The sequence below is a fragment of the Pipistrellus kuhlii genome, unplaced genomic scaffold (genome assembly GCF_014108245.1).
Source record: "Pipistrellus kuhlii isolate mPipKuh1 unplaced genomic scaffold, mPipKuh1.p scaffold_m20_p_6, whole genome shotgun sequence".
Lineage (NCBI taxonomy): Eukaryota > Metazoa > Chordata > Mammalia > Chiroptera > Vespertilionidae > Pipistrellus > Pipistrellus kuhlii.
In genome coordinates this window covers 39829070-39851621 of record NW_023425562.1, presented here as the reverse complement: position 1 = coordinate 39851621, position 22552 = coordinate 39829070, and the positions used below count along the sequence as shown (strand labels likewise).

At 37.2% G+C, this 22552-nt stretch overlaps 1 protein-coding gene across 6 annotated transcripts in view; it reads left to right on the top strand.

Annotated features, from left to right (window-relative positions):
* Positions 1–9043, top strand: part of SOCS6 (suppressor of cytokine signaling 6) — a 28260-nt gene extending 19217 nt beyond the window's left edge. For 5 of the 6 annotated variants that reach the window (XM_036417703.2, XM_045574859.1, XM_036417701.2 and 2 more), the window contains one exon: positions 6474–9043. In XM_036417703.2, coding sequence (XP_036273596.1) covers positions 6603–8210 — 1608 coding nt within the window. In that variant the 5' untranslated portion in view covers positions 6474–6602 and the 3' untranslated portion in view covers positions 8211–9043. Of the gene's footprint in view, positions 1–2216; positions 2334–6473 lie in introns of those variants that run through there. The other variant, XM_045574860.1, reaches the window with a different exon arrangement.
* The last annotated feature ends 13509 nt before the right edge of the window (positions 9044–22552 follow it).

Here is a 22552-nt window from a genome sequence, read left to right as displayed (position 1 = left end):
TTTCTTTATCTGTATAGTATTTCATTGTATTGATAGATTATAATTTATTATACTAATCTACTGATTTTTGATGTGTATTATTATTGTTTCTTGGAAGATATTTAAGTCTGCATTTTTACCAAAATGAATTAGGCAGTAGAAGTCTGTGTAGTGATTAAATGGGCTCATTCTATAGAATCAGTTGTGTGATTTTAGGCAAGAGCCTTAATCTCTGCCTCAACTTCCCCATCTATGCATTGGGAACATTACTATTGTTATTGCTACTATTAGCCTCAAGCACCCACATAGCCTCATAAGTGCTAGATATTTTTTAAAGGCATCACATATATGAATATATTTAACCTGCACAACTGACTCAAGTGATTGATACTGTTATTTCTAAGAGGGTGGTTTAATGGTGGAGCCAATATGTATGTGAATTTATGCATTCTGATTCCAGATAAGCACTCCTGCTGTGTTATACTTCTGTGTGCATAATACCGAATTTACAGGGTTATAAGAATTAAGTAAGACACACTTATTCTGATGGCTTAAAATAAAGCCTAGCATCTAATAGGCCAACAATGGACCAGTACTAGGTACTTGATCAAGTATTATTAGTGTTTGAGAAAAAATATCAATGCTATATTACATTGTTTTCCATATGTCCTTGTTTTGGCATGAATATATATATAAAAGGCAAATTCCTAATAACAATCACTTGGTTAAAGCATATGTGAATTTAAAAATTTGATAAGTATTTCAGATAATCCTCCACAGATTATACCATTTATACTTCAACAGTAAGTTATGAGTGCCCAGTTTCCCGTACCCTTGCCAGCATTGTTAGTGATTGAACTTCTCAGACTCACAGATGAAAGATATTGTTTTGTTTTGAATTTCCTTTTCAGTGAATTTTTAGAGTTGAGATACAATTTGCATACAGTGAGACTCACTCTGTAATGTACTGTCTGCTGTTTATACAAGTGCATTCAGTCATGTCACCATGATTTAGGACAGTTCCATCACCCCAAATTTCTTTGGCTTCTTTTTGATTAATAAACTGAAAATCTTCTAGGGTGTTGATTGGTCACTTAAATTATTTCACCCGTCTCTTGCTTGCTTTAGTTTTGCTTGCTTTCTTAAAGCCTGTCTTCCTTCCTTTCCTTCTGTCATTCTTTTTGTGTGAACTGTTCATTTGGACATTTTGCCCATTTGCTGACAGAATTGCGTGTTTTTCTCTTATTCATTTCTGAGAGTACAGTCTGTATTACAGAAATTTATCTTTTGTCATAATGTGTTTGCAGTTTTTCTCCAGTTTATCTTCGTTTTCTGCCACTTTTTGGCAATCTAAAAATTTATAAATTAAGCTTTATTAGATTTGTCAATCTTCTCTTTTGTGGATTCGAGGTTTTATGTAATGCATAGAAGGACTTCTTGCAGTGCAAGATTTTTATTGTAATATTTTCCCCCCTCCAGTCATCTAGCATGTCCTTATAGTCACATACTCTTGATTTGTGTCTTGGTCTATTTCTTGACTTTCTAGTCTTTGTTTCCCCCTTTAATTTTAAGCTATTACAGTGTGTTTTAATGTCTTGTGTATCTTATTCTCCCTCATTTGTCCTTTGAGTTTTTTACTTCTTTCATTATTTATGTGCCAAAGTTAGCTTCATTATAATTTTGTCAGGTTCCTTACAAATTCATTGTTGATGATTTCTTGGAATTGGATCTTGAGTTAATATTTTGACAGGAGTGAACTGTTTTATTTAAAGAACAAGGTCTGTCTGCCCTGGCTGGTGTGACTCAATGGTAGAGTGTTGGCCCATGGACAGTAAGGTCTCGGGTTTGACTTTGGTCAAGGGCACATACCTGGGTTGCAGACTCCTTTTCTATCCCCTGTCGAGGTCCATGTGGGAGACAATCAGTCAATGTGTCTCTCTCACATCGATGTTTTCCCCTGTCCTCCCTCCCCCTCTCTTTTCTCCCCTTCCACTCTTTAAAAATCATTGGGAAAATATCCCCTGGTAAGCGTAAGCTGTGTCTTTTTGTATATCTGTAGAACAAGGATGATCCTCTGAGTAAAATTCTTGATGTGGTTTCAGATTTTGCAATGCAACTAAGTTAAGAAACTATCACTTGTTAATTTTTGGTGTAGTATCACAGAATATCCACAGTTACGTGGAAAGATTATATGAAACGCTCCTCCCTCTTCCAGCTCTGTGTCTGTAGGAGGCTCGATTTTCTTCTTACACTTGAACTAAAACAACATACTGGAGCAGATCAGATACAGATGCAGATGTGAGAGTCCACTATCTTAAGTCAGCCAGTAATCTACAGCAGTGCCACTTCTCTCAGTGAGTTTTTATTGTTTGGAAATTGTATTTATTTTTCATGAAAATATTATTTATGTTAACATGAATGCATATATTGTCATTTAAAAATAAATTAAAAATTAAGTGTTTTTAAATCTTCTCAGTTTTAATTTCTAAGAGGGTAAATTTTAGTAGCATCACCCACATAGACAAAGCTTCTTGTGGTTCACATTCAATTTTAAGAAGATAAAGGGGTGCTAAGTCCAGAAAATTTGGGAACCACTAATTTGAGATGAACCAGCAGGGCAGTTTATTGTAGGAGAAGAGGTGAACTTTGGTGTCAGCAGCCAGGCTCAGATTCCAGGTATGCGATTTCCTAGGGACAAATTATTTTTAACTCCATTGGGCAAATTTTTCTTTTTGAGAGCCAGTTTCCTCACTTGTAAAAATGGCAATGAAAAAGCTGTTTTAGTTGTTAAAGGTAAGTAGTTTGATGCTGTCTTTTAATTTATTAGGTGTTACAATGACAGGAATGACTATGTCCAATCATTTTTTAAAAAGAGATTGGGAAATTTCTTTTTTTTGGGGGGGGGAAATTTCTTAAAGATGTTCTGCCCATATGTATAAAATATTCATGCCTAAAACCTCTTCACTTATAAATTCATACATATTTTCAAGTATACATGTAAACTTAAGTTTTTACAATTAGAAAAGTAGTAAAACGAATTCAGAACATATACTTCGGTATCACGACACAGATGGTAATCCTATAAAGAGATGGCCTATATTTTTAAAAGTGCAAACAGAAAAACAGATACTCTTAAAAATTCCAGAGTAATCTTTGCCTAAAAAATGAAGGGGGAAAAAAGACCATATAGCCTAATAGAACTTTTTATAGTTTCTCATGTCTCTAGAATTGAATCTTATTTATGTAGTGTTAGTATTGAGTTGCATATGGATTGGTAGTTGAAAAAGAAATAATCGATCAAGTAGATAATTACCAAGTCCTTTTATTGTGGTGATCAGTCTCTTGCTTTCTATGAAATGGATGCAATAGTGGGAAACAGAACTATGTGACCCCAAATTTAGTGAGGTTAATTTACTTGTGAATACTTGCCACATGGGAGCAATTATAAACACATCAGCCTCAAGGTGCCTATCATTGTGGAGCAGTGTTCTTATTAGTTCACTGCACTATTCATTCCACACATACTTATTGAGGACTTTCTTTGGGCCGGGTGTAAGCTAGTTGCTAGAGATAAAAAGTTGAGAAAAAAATTGACACACACTCTGTTAGGATGATAGATAATTATACAAATAGGTCTAAGCATACATACTAGATGGAAATTCTAGGCAGGAGGAGGTATACAGCTTTCTGAGAGGCTGGGATTGGGGCATTTCATATAGGAAGATAAGGGTGTGATTCTTTAGCAATTGAGAGGTAAGCTGAAGTTTGAACAAATTAATAAGGGGAGACTGAAAAAACAACAACAAATACACATTTCAAATCAAAGGGCCAGTAGCTTAGAAGTTCTGTATTTAGAGACACTGTGATGAATATGGATGCTTTCAGTGTGAGTGGAGCAGAAATCAAGTAAAGAATGAACATACCATATAGGACCTTATGGGCCACATTATGGAGTTTTATTACTTCATTCTAAATAATGACAAATTGTCCTTTCATGTGAGGAACAAGAGAATGAAGGTGGTCAGGGTATCTCATTAACATACCTGATTGGAATTTCATGTCTAAAATTCATTTACTCATAATTACTGAGCATCTCCTACACCCTTGGTCTGGTCCTGGACTCTAGGAAGACAGTAGTGGATAAAGTAGGATTAAAATTCCTGCTTTTGTAAAGCATACATTCTTTAATATAAAGAGGTAGAGAAAGACGACCAACATAATAAATCCGACTAACATGATGCAAACACATTATACATCTTTTTACCAGAAAGCCAATTTGTTCATTTTTGCTTACTATTTATTTCCTTGTCTCTTGCTATTTCTGTTCATTTTTTCTTGTTTTTATTTTTTGTTTTTACAATTTTAAAACACACACACACACACACACACACACACAATTATTCCCAAGTGAACTAATTCTTTTATTTTACTTACATTTTACATAAGCTACTTTCTAATGGCAAATATTAATTCATCTTAATTATATATTAACAAAATATCTAAATTCTGTTCCCTCCAATAGGCTTCTTATTCTTGTCAAAAGAGATTAGGCTGAAATTGATTTGGCTCAGAGGATAGAGCGTTGGTCTGTGGACTGGAAGGTCCCAGGTTCAATTCCGGTCAAGGGCATGTACTTCGGTTGCAGGCACAATCCCTGGTGGGGGCGCCAGGCAGCTGGTCGATGTTTCTTTCTCATCGATGTTTCTAGCTCTCTCTCTATCCCTCTCCCTTCCTCTTTGTAAAAAAAAATCAATAAAATATATTAAAAATAAAATAAAATGTATGAATTACTTATTTCTAAAAGAGAGAGAGAGAGAGAGGGAGGGAGGGAGGGAGGGAGGGGGAGGGAGATTAGGTATTGTGGTATGTCTTACTTTGTGTATAAAACCTATACTGTCTACTTAAAAGGTGACCTGCCAGCTAAAGTACATTGTCATTTTATTATCTAATTTTCATAAATGCCCGTATTTTTATCAAACAAACAATATATGTATTAAATGTCACATGTTTATGCTTTGATACAAGGTAGTGGTACTTGGATACTGAATTCATATGATATACAATAATGTTAAAAAGTAACTGGTGTTCCAAATATTTATATGCATTTTGTTTTTTGCAACATGCTCAAAAACATAGGACATGACAATAAGACTTTTTAAAATTGCTTCTTCTTTATAGAGATAATGTTGCTGATCCCCCAATAAGTTGTCTGAACTGACTGTTTTACTATAAATGATTTCACGTAGATTCTGGCTGCACAGAAGGCAAGTTCCATCTATAACTAAATTAATCATTTGTAAGACATCTCTCTCCTTTCAACTTCTGCGTTATCATCACTATATCACTAATGGATTTGTCTTATAATTTATCCGTTGATCAATCTCCTACTGGATTATGAGGCCATAAACCCTATATTATTCTGCATTTTACCACACAGTGCTGGGTATATAGTAGAGCTTTGTAAATGCACAGTGAATTAATGAATGTCATCAAGGTTAGGGGAGGTCAGAATCTTACTCTTTGTTAGCATTTTGCTCAAGTTCAAGTTTCTTACATTATACTTTGATGGTTGCACAAACTGCAGGACACGGCCACAGAGGAAATAAACCATTCGAAGTAAACAGAATTATTTCTGTGATCAGTTAATTTGAGTTAGGAAGCCAATTTATTTTTCTTCTGAAATAACTTTCAGTCTCTACAGAATTAAAATTCTGTCATTTCAATGATGGAACAGTGTACAAAAAAAGTTTAGAAATTATGTTTCTGGATATAGAAGTAAAAATTTGCCATTGGACATTGCAAAAAAAGAAGAGGAAGACATAATTCTGGAACTATGTTTCATGACCTTCTTCCCAGTAGATCTCCACCGGCCATACCCAATTGTACGGGAGTGCCAAAGGTGGGCACCGGGCCGGGGGTGGGGGAGGGGAAAGAAGGTGAGTAGGCCTGGGAGGGAGAGAGCAGCATTGCTGAGCTTTCCTAGAGAGCTTATCACAGATTTTGGGATGCTTTTATCTTTTTGTATTTACAGGTGTTTACATTTTTAAAAACATGTATAAGTTGTTGAGGAATCCACTAGGCTTGATATTCTCTAAGTTTTTAGTTCTCCTCTAAGTGTTTGGTGTTTGTGGGACACACTGGTGGCTGGGCCCTGTGTGAAGTAGTGCTGAAGGTGAGCATTAGGAAAGACCTGAACTTGGACCCATAATTCAGGAGACAACAAAAAGCAAGGTATAAAAAGAAACAGGTAGATTAGGGTTTGTTCTTTAAGCATTATTTGTCAAATGCTGATTACATAAAAGGCACTGATCTATTTCGTTGGGGGAAATGGGTGAAAAAAAAACACACCTGTTTTAATGGACCTGACCTTCTTATGAACATACCTGGGTGTCTTTGTTCAAAAGCTAAAGGGTTGAAACTGAGTAAGATAAAAGTTTTGTGAAAAAAATTTTATTGTGACATTTTAATAATATTTATTTATTTATTTATTTTAGAAAATGCCTCTAAAAGGTAGATGAAGCTGGAAAAGTATGCAGATGCAGCGTTGCATATGGCCTGTCCTAATGTTCAAGGACAGTATTCCAGAGAGAAATTGATTCCCTTGGATTTGGTCACCAGTCATAATGAAGAAAATCAGTCTTAAAACCTTCCGGAAATCTTTCAATTTGACTAAAAGTAAAGAAGAAGCAGATTTCATGGTAGTGCAACAGCCCTCACTAGCTGGTGATTTTGGGAAAGAAGATTCCTTGTTCGGTAGCTGTTATGGGAAGGACATGGCCAGCTGCGACATCAACGGTGAAGATGACAAGGGGGCCAAAAACAGATCCAAAAGCGAAAGCCTCATGGGTACGTTAAAAAGACGGCTTTCTGCCAAGCAGAAGCAGAAGGGCAAGGGCGGCGGCCCCTCTGGGAGCTCTGCTGACGAGGACACCTTCTCCTCCTCCTCAGCACCCATGGTCTTTAAAGATGTGAGAGCTCAAAGGCCCATCCGGTCCACGTCCCTCCGCAGCCATCACTACAGCCCTACGCCATGGCCTCTGCGGCCCACAAACTCTGAGGAGACATGTATCAAGATGGAGGTGAGAGTCAAGGCTTTGGTGCACTCTTCCAGTCCAAGCCCAGCCCTCAACGGGGTTCGCAAGGACTTCCATGACCTTCAGTCGGACTCGGTGTGCCAGGAACAGAACAGTTCCCTGAAGAGCTCAGATTCTCCGAACGGAGACCTGCACCTTCACCTTGATGAGCATGTGCCTGTCGTTATCGGACTTATGCCTCAGGACTACATTCAGTATACTGTGCCTTTAGAGGAGGGGATGTACCCTCTGGAAGGACCCCGCGGCTATTGTCTGGACGGGTCTTCTCCCATGGAAGTCTCTGCGGTCCCTCCTCCCGGGGGAGGGAGCTCCTTCCCCGAAGACGAGAATCAGGTTGACCAGGAGCTCGTGGTGGCCCCAGAGATCTTTGTGGATCAGTCGGTGAATGGCCTGTTGATCGGCACCACGGGGGTCATGCTGCAGAGCCCCAGAGCAAGTCACGACGATGCCCCTCCGCTCTCACCGTTGCTACCTCCAATGCAGACGAATCCGATCCAAAGGAATTTCGGCGGGATCACTGGCGCAGACGCCCACGTGGCAGAGAGTATGCGCTGTCATTTGAACTTCGATCCTAACTCTGCCCCTGGGGTTGCCAGAGTTTACGACTCAGTGCAGAGTAGTGGGCCCATGGTTGTGACAAGCCTTACGGAGGAGCTGAAAAAACTTGCAAAACAAGGATGGTACTGGGGACCGATCACACGCTGGGAGGCAGAAGGGAAGTTAGCCAATGTGCCCGATGGCTCTTTCCTTGTTCGGGACAGTTCTGACGACCGTTACCTTTTAAGCTTGAGCTTCCGCTCCCATGGCAAAACACTTCACACTAGAATCGAACACTCAAATGGTAGGTTTAGTTTTTATGAGCAGCCAGATGTGGAAGGACATACGTCTATAGTTGATCTAATCGAGCATTCAATCAGGGACTCTGAAAACGGAGCTTTCTGCTATTCTAGGTCTCGGTTGCCCGGGTCTGCAACTTACCCCGTCAGACTGACCAATCCGGTGTCCCGGTTCATGCAGGTTCGCTCTTTGCAATACCTGTGTCGCTTTGTTATACGTCAGTATACCAGGATAGACCTAATTCAGAAACTGCCTTTGCCTAACAAAATGAAGGACTATTTACAGGAGAAGCACTACTGAAATTAGGGGAGCCCTGAGTCCTGCACTTTGGGAGGAAGGAAAAGAGATTGAAATACAGTTTACAGATGTTCATTGCTATCAGAATCTTTGCTGCCATACTATTTCAGTTTTCTATGTAAAAGAGTAATCAATTTGTTTTCAGGTGGGAAGTGTGGGCAAGGTGTCTTGGTTTTATTTTGGTTCTTTAAAAAGGGAATCTTGAGGCTTAACAAGTGTGAGTTCTCTTTCATCAATGTTCAGAATAATCACAATGTGAATGATCAGATTCTCCTTTCCCCCACCCCCCGTCCTTTGCTGCTATCCACTGTGATTTTTATGCATTAAAAGCACATTTCATGTGTATTCAACCCTAAGTAAAGTTGAATGAAACTTACAGAATGAAAATTGTCATGTCTCTTTAAATGGCCCATTTTCAAAGATAATGTTGAGAAATCATACCCTTGTGATAGAACAGAGAATTTACATGTACACTGAAAATGATTTTTTAATCTCATACTTGAGAAAGATTTATTTAGAATTATGAATTGATGTAATCTTGGGTACTGGAATGTGGACCTGCAACGTATCTTTTATAACACTCATTTCTAAATTATTTTAAAGACTGTGCTGTTTTTTTGTTTTGTATTGTGAAAATTTGAATTTTTCTGTTGCCTTCATTTTCATCTTGTGATTTGTCTATTTTAATAAATGGCCTTACATAAAAAAATCATAAAGAACTGCATATAACCAGTTTAGAAATTGTTGCCTTTTCTGTCCTAAGTTCTGGTACAAATTGGCATAACATATAAAGATCTATGGCATTAGAGATATTAAAGAAGTACTAGATGGTCATAGTTTCCTGTGATAGTTTTTTTTGTGTGTTTATTTTCCTTTGCTAAAATGTTTTTTTGTCTCTGATTTCTTTTGTTTAGTCAACATTTTCTTGGGTGAACTTGGTATAGAATTGGTTTTCATAAATGGACTAGATTCTCTTGGAATATTAAAGTTTCTATAAAATTGAAACTGATTTGAATAGAAAGAAAACACTCTTTTAAAGTTGGATTTATGTTTTCTTATGTATAGTCACTATTAAGATGTGCTAGATTTGACCTTTCATTCATCCCTCCAAGAAAACAAACAACAAACCCAGTGACTTTAGTTGAAAATTTGTAGAAATTGCAAACACCATTGTTTAATGTTTAAGAAAAACATTAAAACTATATCATATATGTGGAATTCTTGTTGCCTTCTATATATACTGCCATTTAAAAGCCGGTTTTTATTGTTTTATTTTTTTTAAGTCTTAGGTAAATTGGCATTGTTAGTTATTTTAACTTTTAGATTCAATTTTTGGGTTTTTTTGGGGGGGAGGTGATATCCCCAGTACTTTGTAGTTATTTTGAAATGTAGTGTTTACCCACTTCATGATTCTTTAGTGTAGTATTTGGGGATTGCCTCATCCAGAAAATGTTTTCATCTCAGATGCAACATGTAATTTATGACAGTTTTACCTTTGTCACTCAGTTTTCCTAGCTTTTAACCCCCCCACCCCCTCCCACACACCCCCACACCTCTGTTTAAGAACAAGAGTAAAGGTCTTAGGTCAAATTTAATGACTTTGTCATTCAGACATAGTAGTATCCCTTTTTTTTTCTCTTTGTTTTTTAGGGTCAGAACTGAGATATAAGAAAAAAAGGCACAATGCCATAACATAGTGTTATGGTATTTTAACGTAAAGGGGGAAGGGTACTTAATTTTGGTGGAATGTTGATTGTACCTTGTTCAAAGCCTCATTTTCTGATGTTTTCACCTAAGAAGATGGAGTGTTGAGTATACTGTAATAATATAATTTAAGTGTTCACTATAAGCTATTTGGATTAAGAACTATTACAGAGTTGTAATCTTATCAAATTAATGCAAGACATTTAAACTATTTTTTTGCAAAACTATTTATTTTTAAACAATTTAAAGTCTATCTAGGGTGAGTTAAAAGTCCCTGTGCATCTATATTAGATGGCAGGTATTGTCACAGATCACTGTGTATTAATAACAGATGTTGAGATGGCTTCTCCATGTTTCTAGAAGCATTTACATGTACCCTTTGTGAGATCACGGTGCACAGGGGTCTTTGGACAGCCCAGAACCCCATCTCAGCATGCGGGCGTAGCCTGTTCCTTACATTTTCTTCATGGGAATGTGTTTAAGATCTAGCCATTTAGTTTCCAGTTAAAATTATTATGATTCTCATCTGAATGTTTTTAAAATTGTATTTTGTGTTTTTATGGAAAGCAAATGTTGATACTCTTCTAATTTAGAAAGTCCGTTCTTACGTGCTTTCGTATATTCATATATCAAATTCTTTAAAGTAACATGTCCTCTTCTAATTGAATTTGAAATTCCTAGGGTCTGATACTCTGTTGATAAAAATAAAAGTATTTGCCAAGAAATTATTTACAAACAAAAAGAGAAGTATTGCAGTATTTTCTGCTTTTGCCTAGAGAGAACCATTTGGAATAGGCAATGCAATTAGGAAAGATTGGTTTTACAGGATCCTAAAACAGTTTGATTAAAAATGGGAAGGGGAAATGAGAGATAAATGTAGTTTGATCTAGATCAGTGTTTTTCAACCTTTTTTGGGCAAAGGCACACTTGTTTCATGAAAAAAATCACGAGGCACACCACCATTAGAAAATGTTAAAAAATTTAACTCTGTGCCTATATTGACTATATATAAAGTAATTCTCTTGAATAGGAATCAAATAAACACAAAGAAAGTATTTTATAATTACTTTATTATGAAATATTAAGTAAACAAAATAGTGAAAAATTATAAAATTCTTGTCTTGTCTGCACCTACGGCACACCAGGCAACATAGTGTGCCGCGGAACAGCGGTTGAAAAACGCTGGTCTAGATACAATTTGGATAAATTTTTGGATTATATTGAATGGTGGCTTAGATGATATGGACACAAACAGGGAGTGATTTTTAAAATATGATTCTAAAAATCTGAACTCAAGGCATGAAAGAAAACAAAAGCTGTATCCTTTTGCCATAATAAAATGAATCATCTGTTTTTATCAAATATTTCATCAAAAACCACGTTGGAGGCCAGAGCTATTTCCAGACTTAGTAGGACACTATTATGCATTTTTATAAAAAGAAAGCTTACAAAGTACTTGAAAAATATCTCACTCTTTCTAAAGAAAACTGTTATGTTTCTACTTGGTGCAATATCTGAAGATTTCGAAGTCAAAAGTATTATATCAGAGGAAATGATCACAGAGCTAAAAATAGTTTTTAAGGAAGCCAGCTGCACAGGGCAACCTTCTTGCTATGAAGAAAATCATGTGCCAAAGGCTAAATCATTGGCACATAGGAACTATAATCAAGTATACATTTTCATTACTGAGCCAGTATTATTGAAACAGGACAAAATTAACATCTTAAATAGAGGATATATGCCATTTCTCTGCTTGTGCTAAAGTCTAAGTATCTTTCTTAACAGCGCTTTCAGAAACACTAGTCTTAATCATCGTCCATTTCACATTGTATACAGCAGATTTGCTTTATGAGTGATTCTGATAATATATTTTCAATCTTAGTGGGTTTTCATGAAATGTGCAGTCTGATTTTGAAATTGAAATCTCTACCAGCATTAGACAGTTTTGTTGAAAACTATTACTTTCAATTAGGAACAATGGCCAGTTCCATAAATAACTTAAAAATTCTGAAGTATGGGTACACTAGTAATCACAAATTTGGTTTCTTCAAGTACTTTTTTAATCCTGCAAAGATGGTTTTTTATAAACATCCTTTGTAATAATTAGTCACAACATGGCAGATGCTGTTGCTGAAAAGTGATTCAAACAGCCCATCCAGAGATGATGAGAAATTCTTACAGAATTTTGTAATAGGTATACACGTTGGGTTAAAGGAATTTTGTAGTCAGAGTGCCATGAAATTAATCCTTGGAATCCAGATTGCTGTAGTTTACACTTTTCTGTATGTTTCCAATCAGGTGTGTATCATTTGTACGAGAGCACCACACAATGAATTATCCAAAGGCCATTGATTTTAATACGTGTTTTGGTTTGTACACAAATTATAGTAATTACTTGCACATTTTTGGAAATAATTGTATAAGAATTTATGTATCTGCTTCTAGATACAGTATGTAAATAAAAATTTCATTCCCAAGATCTGCCTTGTAGTGTATTTAATAACCAGGTGCAGATTTTAATTCATAGAGGATTAAGTAGGTAATTTCTAGGTGTCCCATAAACAGGGACCAGCAAACTAGTAAAAAGGGAAAAGTGAAATAGTGTCATTCAAGGGAGACATCAAATTAGGAGTCAGCTAATGTTGCTAATATCCTGAAGCCTTTGACATAAAGGCTGAAGAGAATAGGCAGAACATTTAAACAAAGGATCGTTAAAATTATCACAATAATATAATTGTTTCGATTGTGACATTTAAAAAAGTATGTCTCATTGCTTAATAGTATTTCATGGAACTAGAACCAAGTTATCCTAGTGCATTGTGCAGAAGTTATTTAGATATTCACAGCCAAGAATTTTTTTTATTTTTTATTATTGTCTAAAGTTTACCTTATGTCTCCTTTTTCCCCAATTGACCCTTCCCCAGCCATTCCTATCCGGAGCAAGCCCCCACCACTCCAGTGTCTGTCCATTGGTTATGCTAATATTCACGCATACAAATCCTTTGGTTGCTTTCTAACCTTCCTTCCTCTACCATTTGTCTCTAGATCAATCTATTCTTCATCAAATGTGTGTTCTTATTCTCCCTTACCCCCCTTCCCCATTCACGCCCTTATTCCCCTGTTGTCTGTGTCCATTGATTAGGCTTACATGCATGTATACAAGTCCTTTGGCTGATCTCTCCCCCTGTCCCCCACCGGCTTCTACTTTCCCTGAGGTTTGACATTCTGATAGATATTTCTCTGTTTCTGGATCTGTTTTTGTTAGTTTATGTTCATTATATTCCATAAATGAGTGAGATCATGTGATATTTATCTTTCTCTGCCTGGCTTATTTCACTTAGCATAATGCTCTCCAGCTCCATCCATGTTGCAAATGGTAAGAGCTCCGTTTTACTGCAGAGTAGTATTCCATTGTGTAGATGTACCACAGTTTTTTAATCTACTCATCTGATCGGCACTTAGGCTGTTTCCAAATTTTAGCTATGGTAAATTGTGCTGCTATGAACATAGGGGTGCATATGTCCTTTTTGATCGGTGTTTCTAGTTTCTTGGGATATATTCCTAGAAGTGGGATCACTGGGTCAAATGGGAGTTCCATTTTTAGTTTTCTGAGGAATCTCCACACTGTTTTCCACAGTGGCTGCACCAGTCTGCATTCCCACCAGCAGTGCACGAGGGTTCGTTTTTCTCCATATCCTTGCCAGCACTTGTCATTTGTTGATTTGTTGATGATAGCCATTCCGACAGGTGTGAGATGGTACTGCATTGTTTTGATTTGCATTTCTCAAATGATTAGTTACTTTGAGCAGGTTTTCATATGTCTCTTGACCTTCTGTTTTGAAAAGTACCTATTTAGATCAGTTGCCCATTTTTAAAATATATATATATATAATTGATTTTTTACAGAGAGAAAGAGAGAGGGATAGAGAGTTAGAAATCGATGAGAGAGAATCATCAATCAAGTGCCTCCTGCACATCCTCCATAGTAAATGACTTGTTGAGAATCTGGGGTTGACCTCTGAACTTCCATCCTTTTTTTTTTATCATGCTGACCATAGCCAATTTCTTTTATTACCTGCCACCCCACCTTTAACTTACCTCACAGGTTTTCAACTTTCTGAACCAAAAATATTTTAACCTTTATTTCACTGGAATTTAGTTTTTACTGTCTGCTATTTTAACCTCCAGTGTAGGTTTTTATAATTGTCTTTTTTAAATATTTAGCTTTATTTAAAAATTATTTAATTCTTCATTTTATTTTTTTATTGTCTAAAGTTTTACATATGTCTCCTTTCCCCCCAATTTAACTCCGCCTATTTAATTCTTTAACTTTTTTATATTCCAGTTTCAAGTTCTAAGGGTTTCCTAACCTGAAACTGTTTTGAAAATTTGACTCTTGCGTTCCTCCTTTGTACATGACTTGTCTTGCTAATCATTGGGTGCCTTTGGCCAGCAGCTTTGTCCCCCTTATTTTCCCCCAACAACACCTCCTCGAAGGAGTCCCGACTCTGTGGAGTACTAGGGTTGGGTAGCCAGACTCCTGAAGTTATTTTTATCTTACGCTGCATTTTCCCTACTTAATACCAGGACACCTCACCATTTCTTCTGGAAGAATGAGGGACCCCCTCTCACCTCCCAGAACAGGCTCCCTCAGGTGGTAAAAGCTGAGGTGAGGCTTGTCAGTCTGTGGGTTATTTGATAGGGGTCAGGAACAGTATAAACTGCCTTGCCTAGAGCTCATTTGGGACCAGCAAATCCTGTCCTTGGTAACTGGCCTGCAAATTAGGGTAAATCTTAAACTGAAAAGGAAACTCTTTGACGGTGTGACCTGGATTTCTCCACACCAGGAAAGTTCTAGGGAGCACAGGTCTCTATACAAGGCTATTTCTGATCTCTATTGGCTTTGTGAGCCTAATAGACATGAGGATTTGGTGACACTAGCCTAGGTCACATGTGAATTTATACAGTGTTCTTTAAATGTCTGGAATTTCATCCTGGAACCTCGTTAAGGAGAGCCCCTGTGTTCCTTGTGTAAATAATGTGCTCGGTAGCCCCTCCCCCGCAACAGTATTAAGAGGTGGCACCTCCAGCCCTCTCCATGGGGAAATGGCGTGCTGAGGCTCCTGCTCGCCTTGCCACAGTCCATTTCTCTCCTCACCGCAGTGCTTGACAATCTGGTTTTCTTGTGGTTGGCAGGAGGTGAGCAGCATTTCGCCCAGAGGTTTATCAGCCTAATGGTGGCCATGGGATGTGACAGTTGCCTAGAAAACCAGAAGATTATGTCTCTATAAACACAGGAGAATCCATTGCTCCACAACAACAGGCTCTCCTGGGATCTAGTTATTGGAATTAACAGATCAAACTAGATAGCTGGATTTTATACCCAAAGTCTGTAGCCTCCTCTCTCCCTGGGACCCTCACTTTGTTTCCTTTTTTTTTTTTTTTTCTTTTCATTTTGCCTCACTTTTTTTAGATGTTGTATACTTAAGTTGATATAGTACCCAGTAAAGATATGCTGGATATGCTCACAGAATCCTTAGAAGACATCTATGTCAACTCTGAATTACTGTGTTCCTATTACAAATTTACCTTCATTAACTGTATGGAATGGTCCAGTGTTAATGAATTCATTCATCAGTTCTTTCACTCAGAAAGGCAGTATTGAGCTCCTAGTATGTCCAGGATTGTGAAAGTAATTTCAGTGACATGAGTGCCAAGGAAGGACAGGGTTCAACAAGACCTGATCTTGAGGGGAGAGGTGGTGAGTAGGGAATAGAATGTAGTCTTCAAAGGGGGAATGCTTTTGGTTCCCCAAACCATTATAGTGTGATGACGTGGTGGGCGTAACTCAGAGACTCCTGCCAGGATTTCCATGCTGTTCTCATCCTCTCATTTCACCTATAGTCTCTGGATGTCACCTTTGTTCTCCAGCTTTTCCATGTGGTGAGGGACCTAGCCTCTGTCAGCCCTGTGGTCACACTGTTAGAGTTTTCTAATCAGGAGGGAAAAGGAGTTTCTTTAAGGCTCTAGCTAAGACTCCAAATTGCTTCAACTGCATCACATGTTCATTTTCGATCCCCATCACTGTGGTGGCCGGAGTCATGGACTTGTCGGATGGGTGGAGCTGAGCCTTAGGGCTCCTGTGGTCAGGAAACAGGAGCCAGTTCCAACAAGACTTTTCTCCCTCTTTGCTCCCAGTAGAGAAGGTGGTACTGAATGCTCCATTCAAGGGGGAAGTGCTCATACATAAAGGAAGTGAGCTAATGAAAAGATTTAAAATATGTATGAAAAATGTGGGCTCTTTCCCACAGAGAGTTTTGTATTAAATATGATCCATTTATATGAAGCCTATTTAAATATTGTGGTAGACCTTTCACATTCTTCTGAGGTAATTGACTAAGGTGACTTATATTTAAGTTATGCTTAAATACAGGATGGGGCAAAAGTAGGTTTACAGTTGTGTATATATTTAGATTTTTTTCATAGAATAGTGCAATTATCTGGCCAACTCATCCTTAGCAGGTAATACAGTATCTGATGTGCAGATGTGGGACAATAAACTAATATTGACCATTCCTTGGAAAATTATGTGAAAATATTTGAAATCTGTAAATGCCATGTGATCTTTTTAAAAAACCCTCAGTTTACTGGTCCACTAATGGCTGACAAAATCATTGATTGAAAGGTTTCCTCTTTTGCTCACTCTGTGAGAACCCACCTCTAGTCAGAATTGTTTTGTTTTCTCCAACTACCATTTATTAACTTTGTAAATCTGTTGATTATGTCAGTTGATGCACAACGAGTTTTGATAGAGATAAAAGAAAATGTAAAAGTCATGTCAGAATAATGCCTTTCCCAATTGTTTAGGACAAGGGATAATATAAAGAGAGAAGAACAAGGAACACAATATTTGAAATTCTTAATTTTAAAAGATTTTTAAGAAGCATTGGGGCAAGGAGCAGAGAGAGAGGAGGTTTTAAAATTTGACTATTTTAATTTTAATAAATATTGCTTATACTAAAACATTTTTTAAAACTTAAAAGTATCTTAATTAAGAATCACTGATTTATAATAATATTTCAATAGCTAATACTTTTCAGATATGTGAATTGCAGAATAGATACAAGATTCCCGTGGCATAAAATTTTTTGTTTCATCTTCATTTCCCTTTTTATTTTTTACCCTAAAAAAATTGGAGTGGTATAAAGATTCTGCTGTGCCCAGAACATGAACTTTATTGAACAGTATCAGATACTGCATGCATGGAAAGAAAATACTTTTTCTTATTAAATTATTTAAAGAGACAACTTTTATTGTGATAAGTTAAGAACTTAGTATGTATGCCTAATGTGCAAAACTTACATTTTCCCCCATTGAGTTAAATGCTTAGTTGTAAGGATAATTCTCATAGTACATATGATGCTACAATGCTGTTTTGGTTGTTTAAAAATTCTAGTTAATCTATAATCAAGAAAACTTTTCCCCCTTTTATTGTCAGATGAATCTATTCTGGATGGAAAACATCCTGTAATTAATTTGCTTTTATTCTGCTCTTTGCCACCCCATCCCAGGAGTGTTTTAACACTAACCCAGCTCTTTAGCTTTCCAGAAACAGCATTTTTGTAATTATGTTATGTATGGCACACGTGCACGGTGTTACACTGTGTCTAACAAAACTCCCTTCTTAAAAACAAGAATTGATTTCTTTTGGGTAGAGATTCAGTTCCAAGATATTTCATCTGGTCTTCACACATGAATAAATAAAAGGTAAAAGGAATTTTAAGTGGCCAAAACTATTCCATTGAAGGTTAAAATTGACAACTTCTTTTCCCTTCTTTGGTACACCCTTGCTTTTCTTTATGGATCTCTATATGAAGCCATTTTAATGAGGAAAAAAAAAATACGGCAAAGCACAAGACAAACACGTAAATCAATACTTTTTCTCCTGCAGTGATCTTGGGGCTCTCCATAAAATGTGCTTGCATGTCCCCAAATAATTTGCAAAATGATTTTTTCATGACTTTAATCACTTTCTGAGCTGCTGTCTCCATTTACCAAGGCAATAGCCTCATTTTCATGTGAGAATACCTCTTGAAGGCACAACATTAGGAAACCAAACTTTATATCTTTTGATTATGGGAAAAATATGAATGTAATTCACTTATTAGAAACCACATAATTTTGAAAGCCTTCAGTTGGAAAGTACAGCTAAGGTCTGTAGAAATTTATATTTATGTCTTTGAGGCTTAACTCAAATCTTAACTACTTATTTTCCCAACAATGATGGCTGATGGTTGGCTTTGATTGCTTTAAAAAGTGACTTAGGTTTTTGTTTTTTTCTTTTCTTTTTTTCTTCCTCTCTCTATTTCTAAGGAAGTGGTTTTTCACTGTTTAGAATTTGAAGACAATTGGTGGAATCCAAAAATGCAGCCAACTAGAAAGGGAAATCTGAACTTGAGTTTTTAGGGCAATTTGTACAAGATACTGACCCCCCCCCCCCCATCCTGCTTTATATAAAACTAAGGCCTAGTGAGTTCAGATTCGTGCGCTGGTGGGGTCCCTCAGTCTAACCTGTGCCCTCTCGCAATCTGGGACCCCTTGGGGGATGTCAGAGCCAGTTTGGCCTGATCCTCACAGGCCAGGCCGAGGGTCCCCACCAGTGCACAATTGGGGCTGGAGAGGGAGAGCGACTGCAGGAGGGCTCCAGGGTGTGTCTGGCCCATCTTTCCCAGTCCTCATAGGCCGGACCCCAGCAGCAAATGAACCTACCAGTTAGAGTGTCTACCCCCTGGTGATCAGTGGGTGTCATAGCAACTGGTCAAATGATTGAACAAGCTGTCAGACACTTAGTATATTAAGCTTTTATTATGTACCGTGTTTCCCCAAAAATAAGACATCTTCCGAAAATAAGACCTACTTACAGGTTTCCTTCTGATTGAAATATAAAGCATCCCCCTGAAAATAAGGCCCCCCCTAGGCTAAACATGAGGGATTTGGTCCATTGATTCTGAAAGAAATGGAGTCACAAGAAATTCATCAGAAAATTCAGGAATTGGATTGTTATGATGATGTTCCAGAAGATGATGACATGATTGTCATTGAATAAATGAGTAAATTTTTGATACTGTAGGATTCACAGTTTGTCTGGTTTGTGTTGACAACTACTGTACTATCATACCGTATACAGGTAATAAATTTCCTTTATTTTTATTTAATAATAAATGTGTACCATATTCTTCTTCATGGAAAAATAAGACATCCCCTGAAAATAAGACCTAGCACATCTTTGGGAGCAAAAATTAATATAAGACACTGTCTTATTTTTGGGGAAACAGGATAGAATAACTAGACATTTATATTGTTTCTAGTCATTTGTAGTTTTTTAAACCATCTATGTTTGCCATGTAAAAAGAAGATTAAATGTAAATTTTTCATTTAATAGAATTAATAATTTATTTAGTTTGAGTTATTCATTAGTTCAAGGGCATGAAAGATTTTATGTACACCAGAATAGGTAAAATCTATCAACTACTAAATGCTAAACTTCATCAAGTGATAGAATATTGGATTTTAACCTTGCTGCTAAACTGTTTCAGTTGAAATGATTTCTCTATAGGAGCTGAGTGATAAGGCTTAACAGGGTGGGAATATATTTCTATTGTTTTCAGAGGAAGTTAAAATACAAGTCTAAATATTCAGTCACTAAAAGCTCTTAAGTAAAGCTCAGAGTAAAAGAAATACATGCACTTGTTTTTTCCAGATTCCATTTCCGTGTTAGCCTTAAGGTAAAAATTCACTTTTAATATCATAAAGTAGGTTTTCAGAACTTGTGATAGAAATGAATATGCTTGGGCCCAGGGGTTGAATATATATTAAGGTAATCTGTTTGCATTTTAGCATGAATTTTCCAATTGTATATATCTTAAAAACTTACAGCTTAGTAAATTTTAGTTTTCATCTAAATAGATTATAGGAAAAAGTTCTGGAGGAAACTGTAATCGCCCAGATCTTTAATGATATTAGGTGGATTATTGTCTGTTGACAGCTCTCATTTTAGCAGTTAATTATAGACTGCTTAATTGTTCACTTTATAGTTTTCCTGTCTCCACAAAAAAGATGTTAAAAACTGGAAAGAAAGGTATGACATTACTATAATATCTAGTGTGTAGGACTTGATTATATGATTAAAAACATCTAACTAACCCTGTTTAGGTCAGCCTCTTTCTGGCTGCCTTTCTCTTAGGCATGGTATGAATTCTGATGGCTCAGGCAGTCCATGAAATCTGGGAAAGGTTCCTGAATTCTAGTCCTTTGAGGATATTCCAAGAGGTCTAGGTCCAGTCTATCCAGTTGTGGCCGTTTAAAGTCATGGCTGCAAAGTTTTTGGCACGCCCACCATCCAAAGGTAGGGATCATGTGCCCGTCCCCTTTATTTGGACTGGCTTGTGACTGCTTCTACCAGTAAACTGTAGAAATGACAAGAGGTTAACATCTGGGGCTCAATTATAAAAGACCCAGCTACTTCTGCCTTATTCGCTCCTGGAGTCCTGAGCCTCAGGGTACAGTGTCTGGCTACTCTGACATCGCCACACAGGGAGACCTCAGACCTAGCTACACCAGTTCTCCAGTCATCCTTGCCCAGGCGCATGTGCACAAAGGCTTCTTGTGCATGAAGCCATCCCGGGACTCTGCAGGACAGCTGACCTGCTAGCTGAAGACCAGCGTCATCTTTGTCAACCCTTCATGGAATAGAAGAATCACCCAGCTAATCCCCACCCAACCAAATTACAGACCCGCCAAACCACCAACAAAATGTTTTTTTTTTTTGTCTTAACAACAGTTTGGTATATTTGTTATGTAACAATACATGACTATAACAATATTTTATTAGAAGGCAGCTTCCACACCCTCAACATCAAATTTGGCCTTATGGATTCTTGGCTGAAACTCCAAAACCCAAGGGCTCAGTGCTTTACTGGGGGCCAAGGTGCCACCTGCATCCAAGGTCCTCCGCCTACAGAAGACCGCTACGAGCTCCCCAGGAAGGGCCACATTCTTCTCTTATTCTTAGAACAACTCTCACTTTCCCAGTGTATCTCACAAAATGAGTTAGCTCTTCTCTAGGCAAGGGAATTCAGAACTCAAGGAACTTAAGACTATCTTGCTTAAGAAGAAAAGAGGACAATTTCTCATGTGTCCATGGCAGGAGAAACTGCCATCAATGACCAACCCAACCCCCTCCCCCATAAAATAAAATGTCTTATTCAGTGGTGGCAGATTGGGGTGAGGAATGTGTATTTTAATTTTTCCAATTAAAAAAAAAAATGTTGTTTGCTTCCTGCACTATAGCCAGAGAGTTTTATAGTGTGTAATTTTTAGAATTTATTAAATGTTCTTAATATCCCAAAATATGATCAATTCTTTAAATCTATCAAATGTTTATACCAAATACATATATGTGAATATATTTTAAAACTATCTGTTAATTATATTATTCAATTCTTTTTAAAAATAATATTTTTATAGACTGATTTCAGAGAAGAAGGGAGAGGGAGAGAGTGATAGAAATATCAATGATGAGAGAGAATTATTGATTGGCTACCTCCTGCATGCTTTCTACTGGGGATCAAGCCTGCATTCCGGGCATGTGACCTTACCAGAATCAACTCAGGACCCTTCAGTCTGCAGGCCAATGCTCTATTCATTAAGCCAAACCAGCTAGGGCTTATTCAATTTTTAAAATAATAATAATCATGTACATACTATTTACTCTGGGCCAACCACTGTTCTAGATATTATGTAAATTAACTCTTCACCCATTTACTCTTAATCTATATGTACCTGTATATTTAAAGTGGGTGTCTTGTAGACAACATATAGTTGTGTCTTGTTTTTAGCACCACTCCCATAATCTATCTTAATTGGTGCATTTAGACCACTGATGTCCAAAGTGATATTGATATACTTGAATTAGTATCTAACATATTTGTTACTGTTTTTCATTTGTTGTCCTTGTCTTTGTTCCTATTTTTGTTTTCCACACCTTATCTGTCCTTTGCAGTTTTAATTGAATGTTTTATATGATTTCATTTTCTCTCCTTAGCCTGTCAAATTCTTTTTTTTCTAAAAGTGATTGCCTTGCAGGGGTCCTCAAACTTTTTAAAGTGGGGGCCAGATCACTGTCCCTCAGAGAGCTGGAGGGCCAGACTATATGAACTACTAATTCCTACTGTAACACCTTGGCTGCGCTCACTGCCCAAAAAACCTGGCGGGCCGGATCAGACTCCTCTGCGGGCCGCATGTGGCCCGCGGGCCGTAGTTTGAAGACCCCTGCGAGTTTGCAATATACACTTACTATTAACCCCAAGTTCACTTTAAAAAACCAAATTTTTAGTGACTTCAGAGAAAAAGGGAGAAGGAGAGAGAGATAGAAACATCAAGGATGAGAGAGAATAATTGATTGGCTTCCTCCTGCACACCCCCACACTGGGGATTGAGCCTGCAACCTAGCCATGTACCCTGACCAGAAATTGAACCATGACCTCCTGACTCATAGGTCAACATTCAACCACTGAGATACATCGGCCAGGCCCAAGTTCACTTTTTAAAAATATATATATTTTATTGATTTTTTAGAGAGG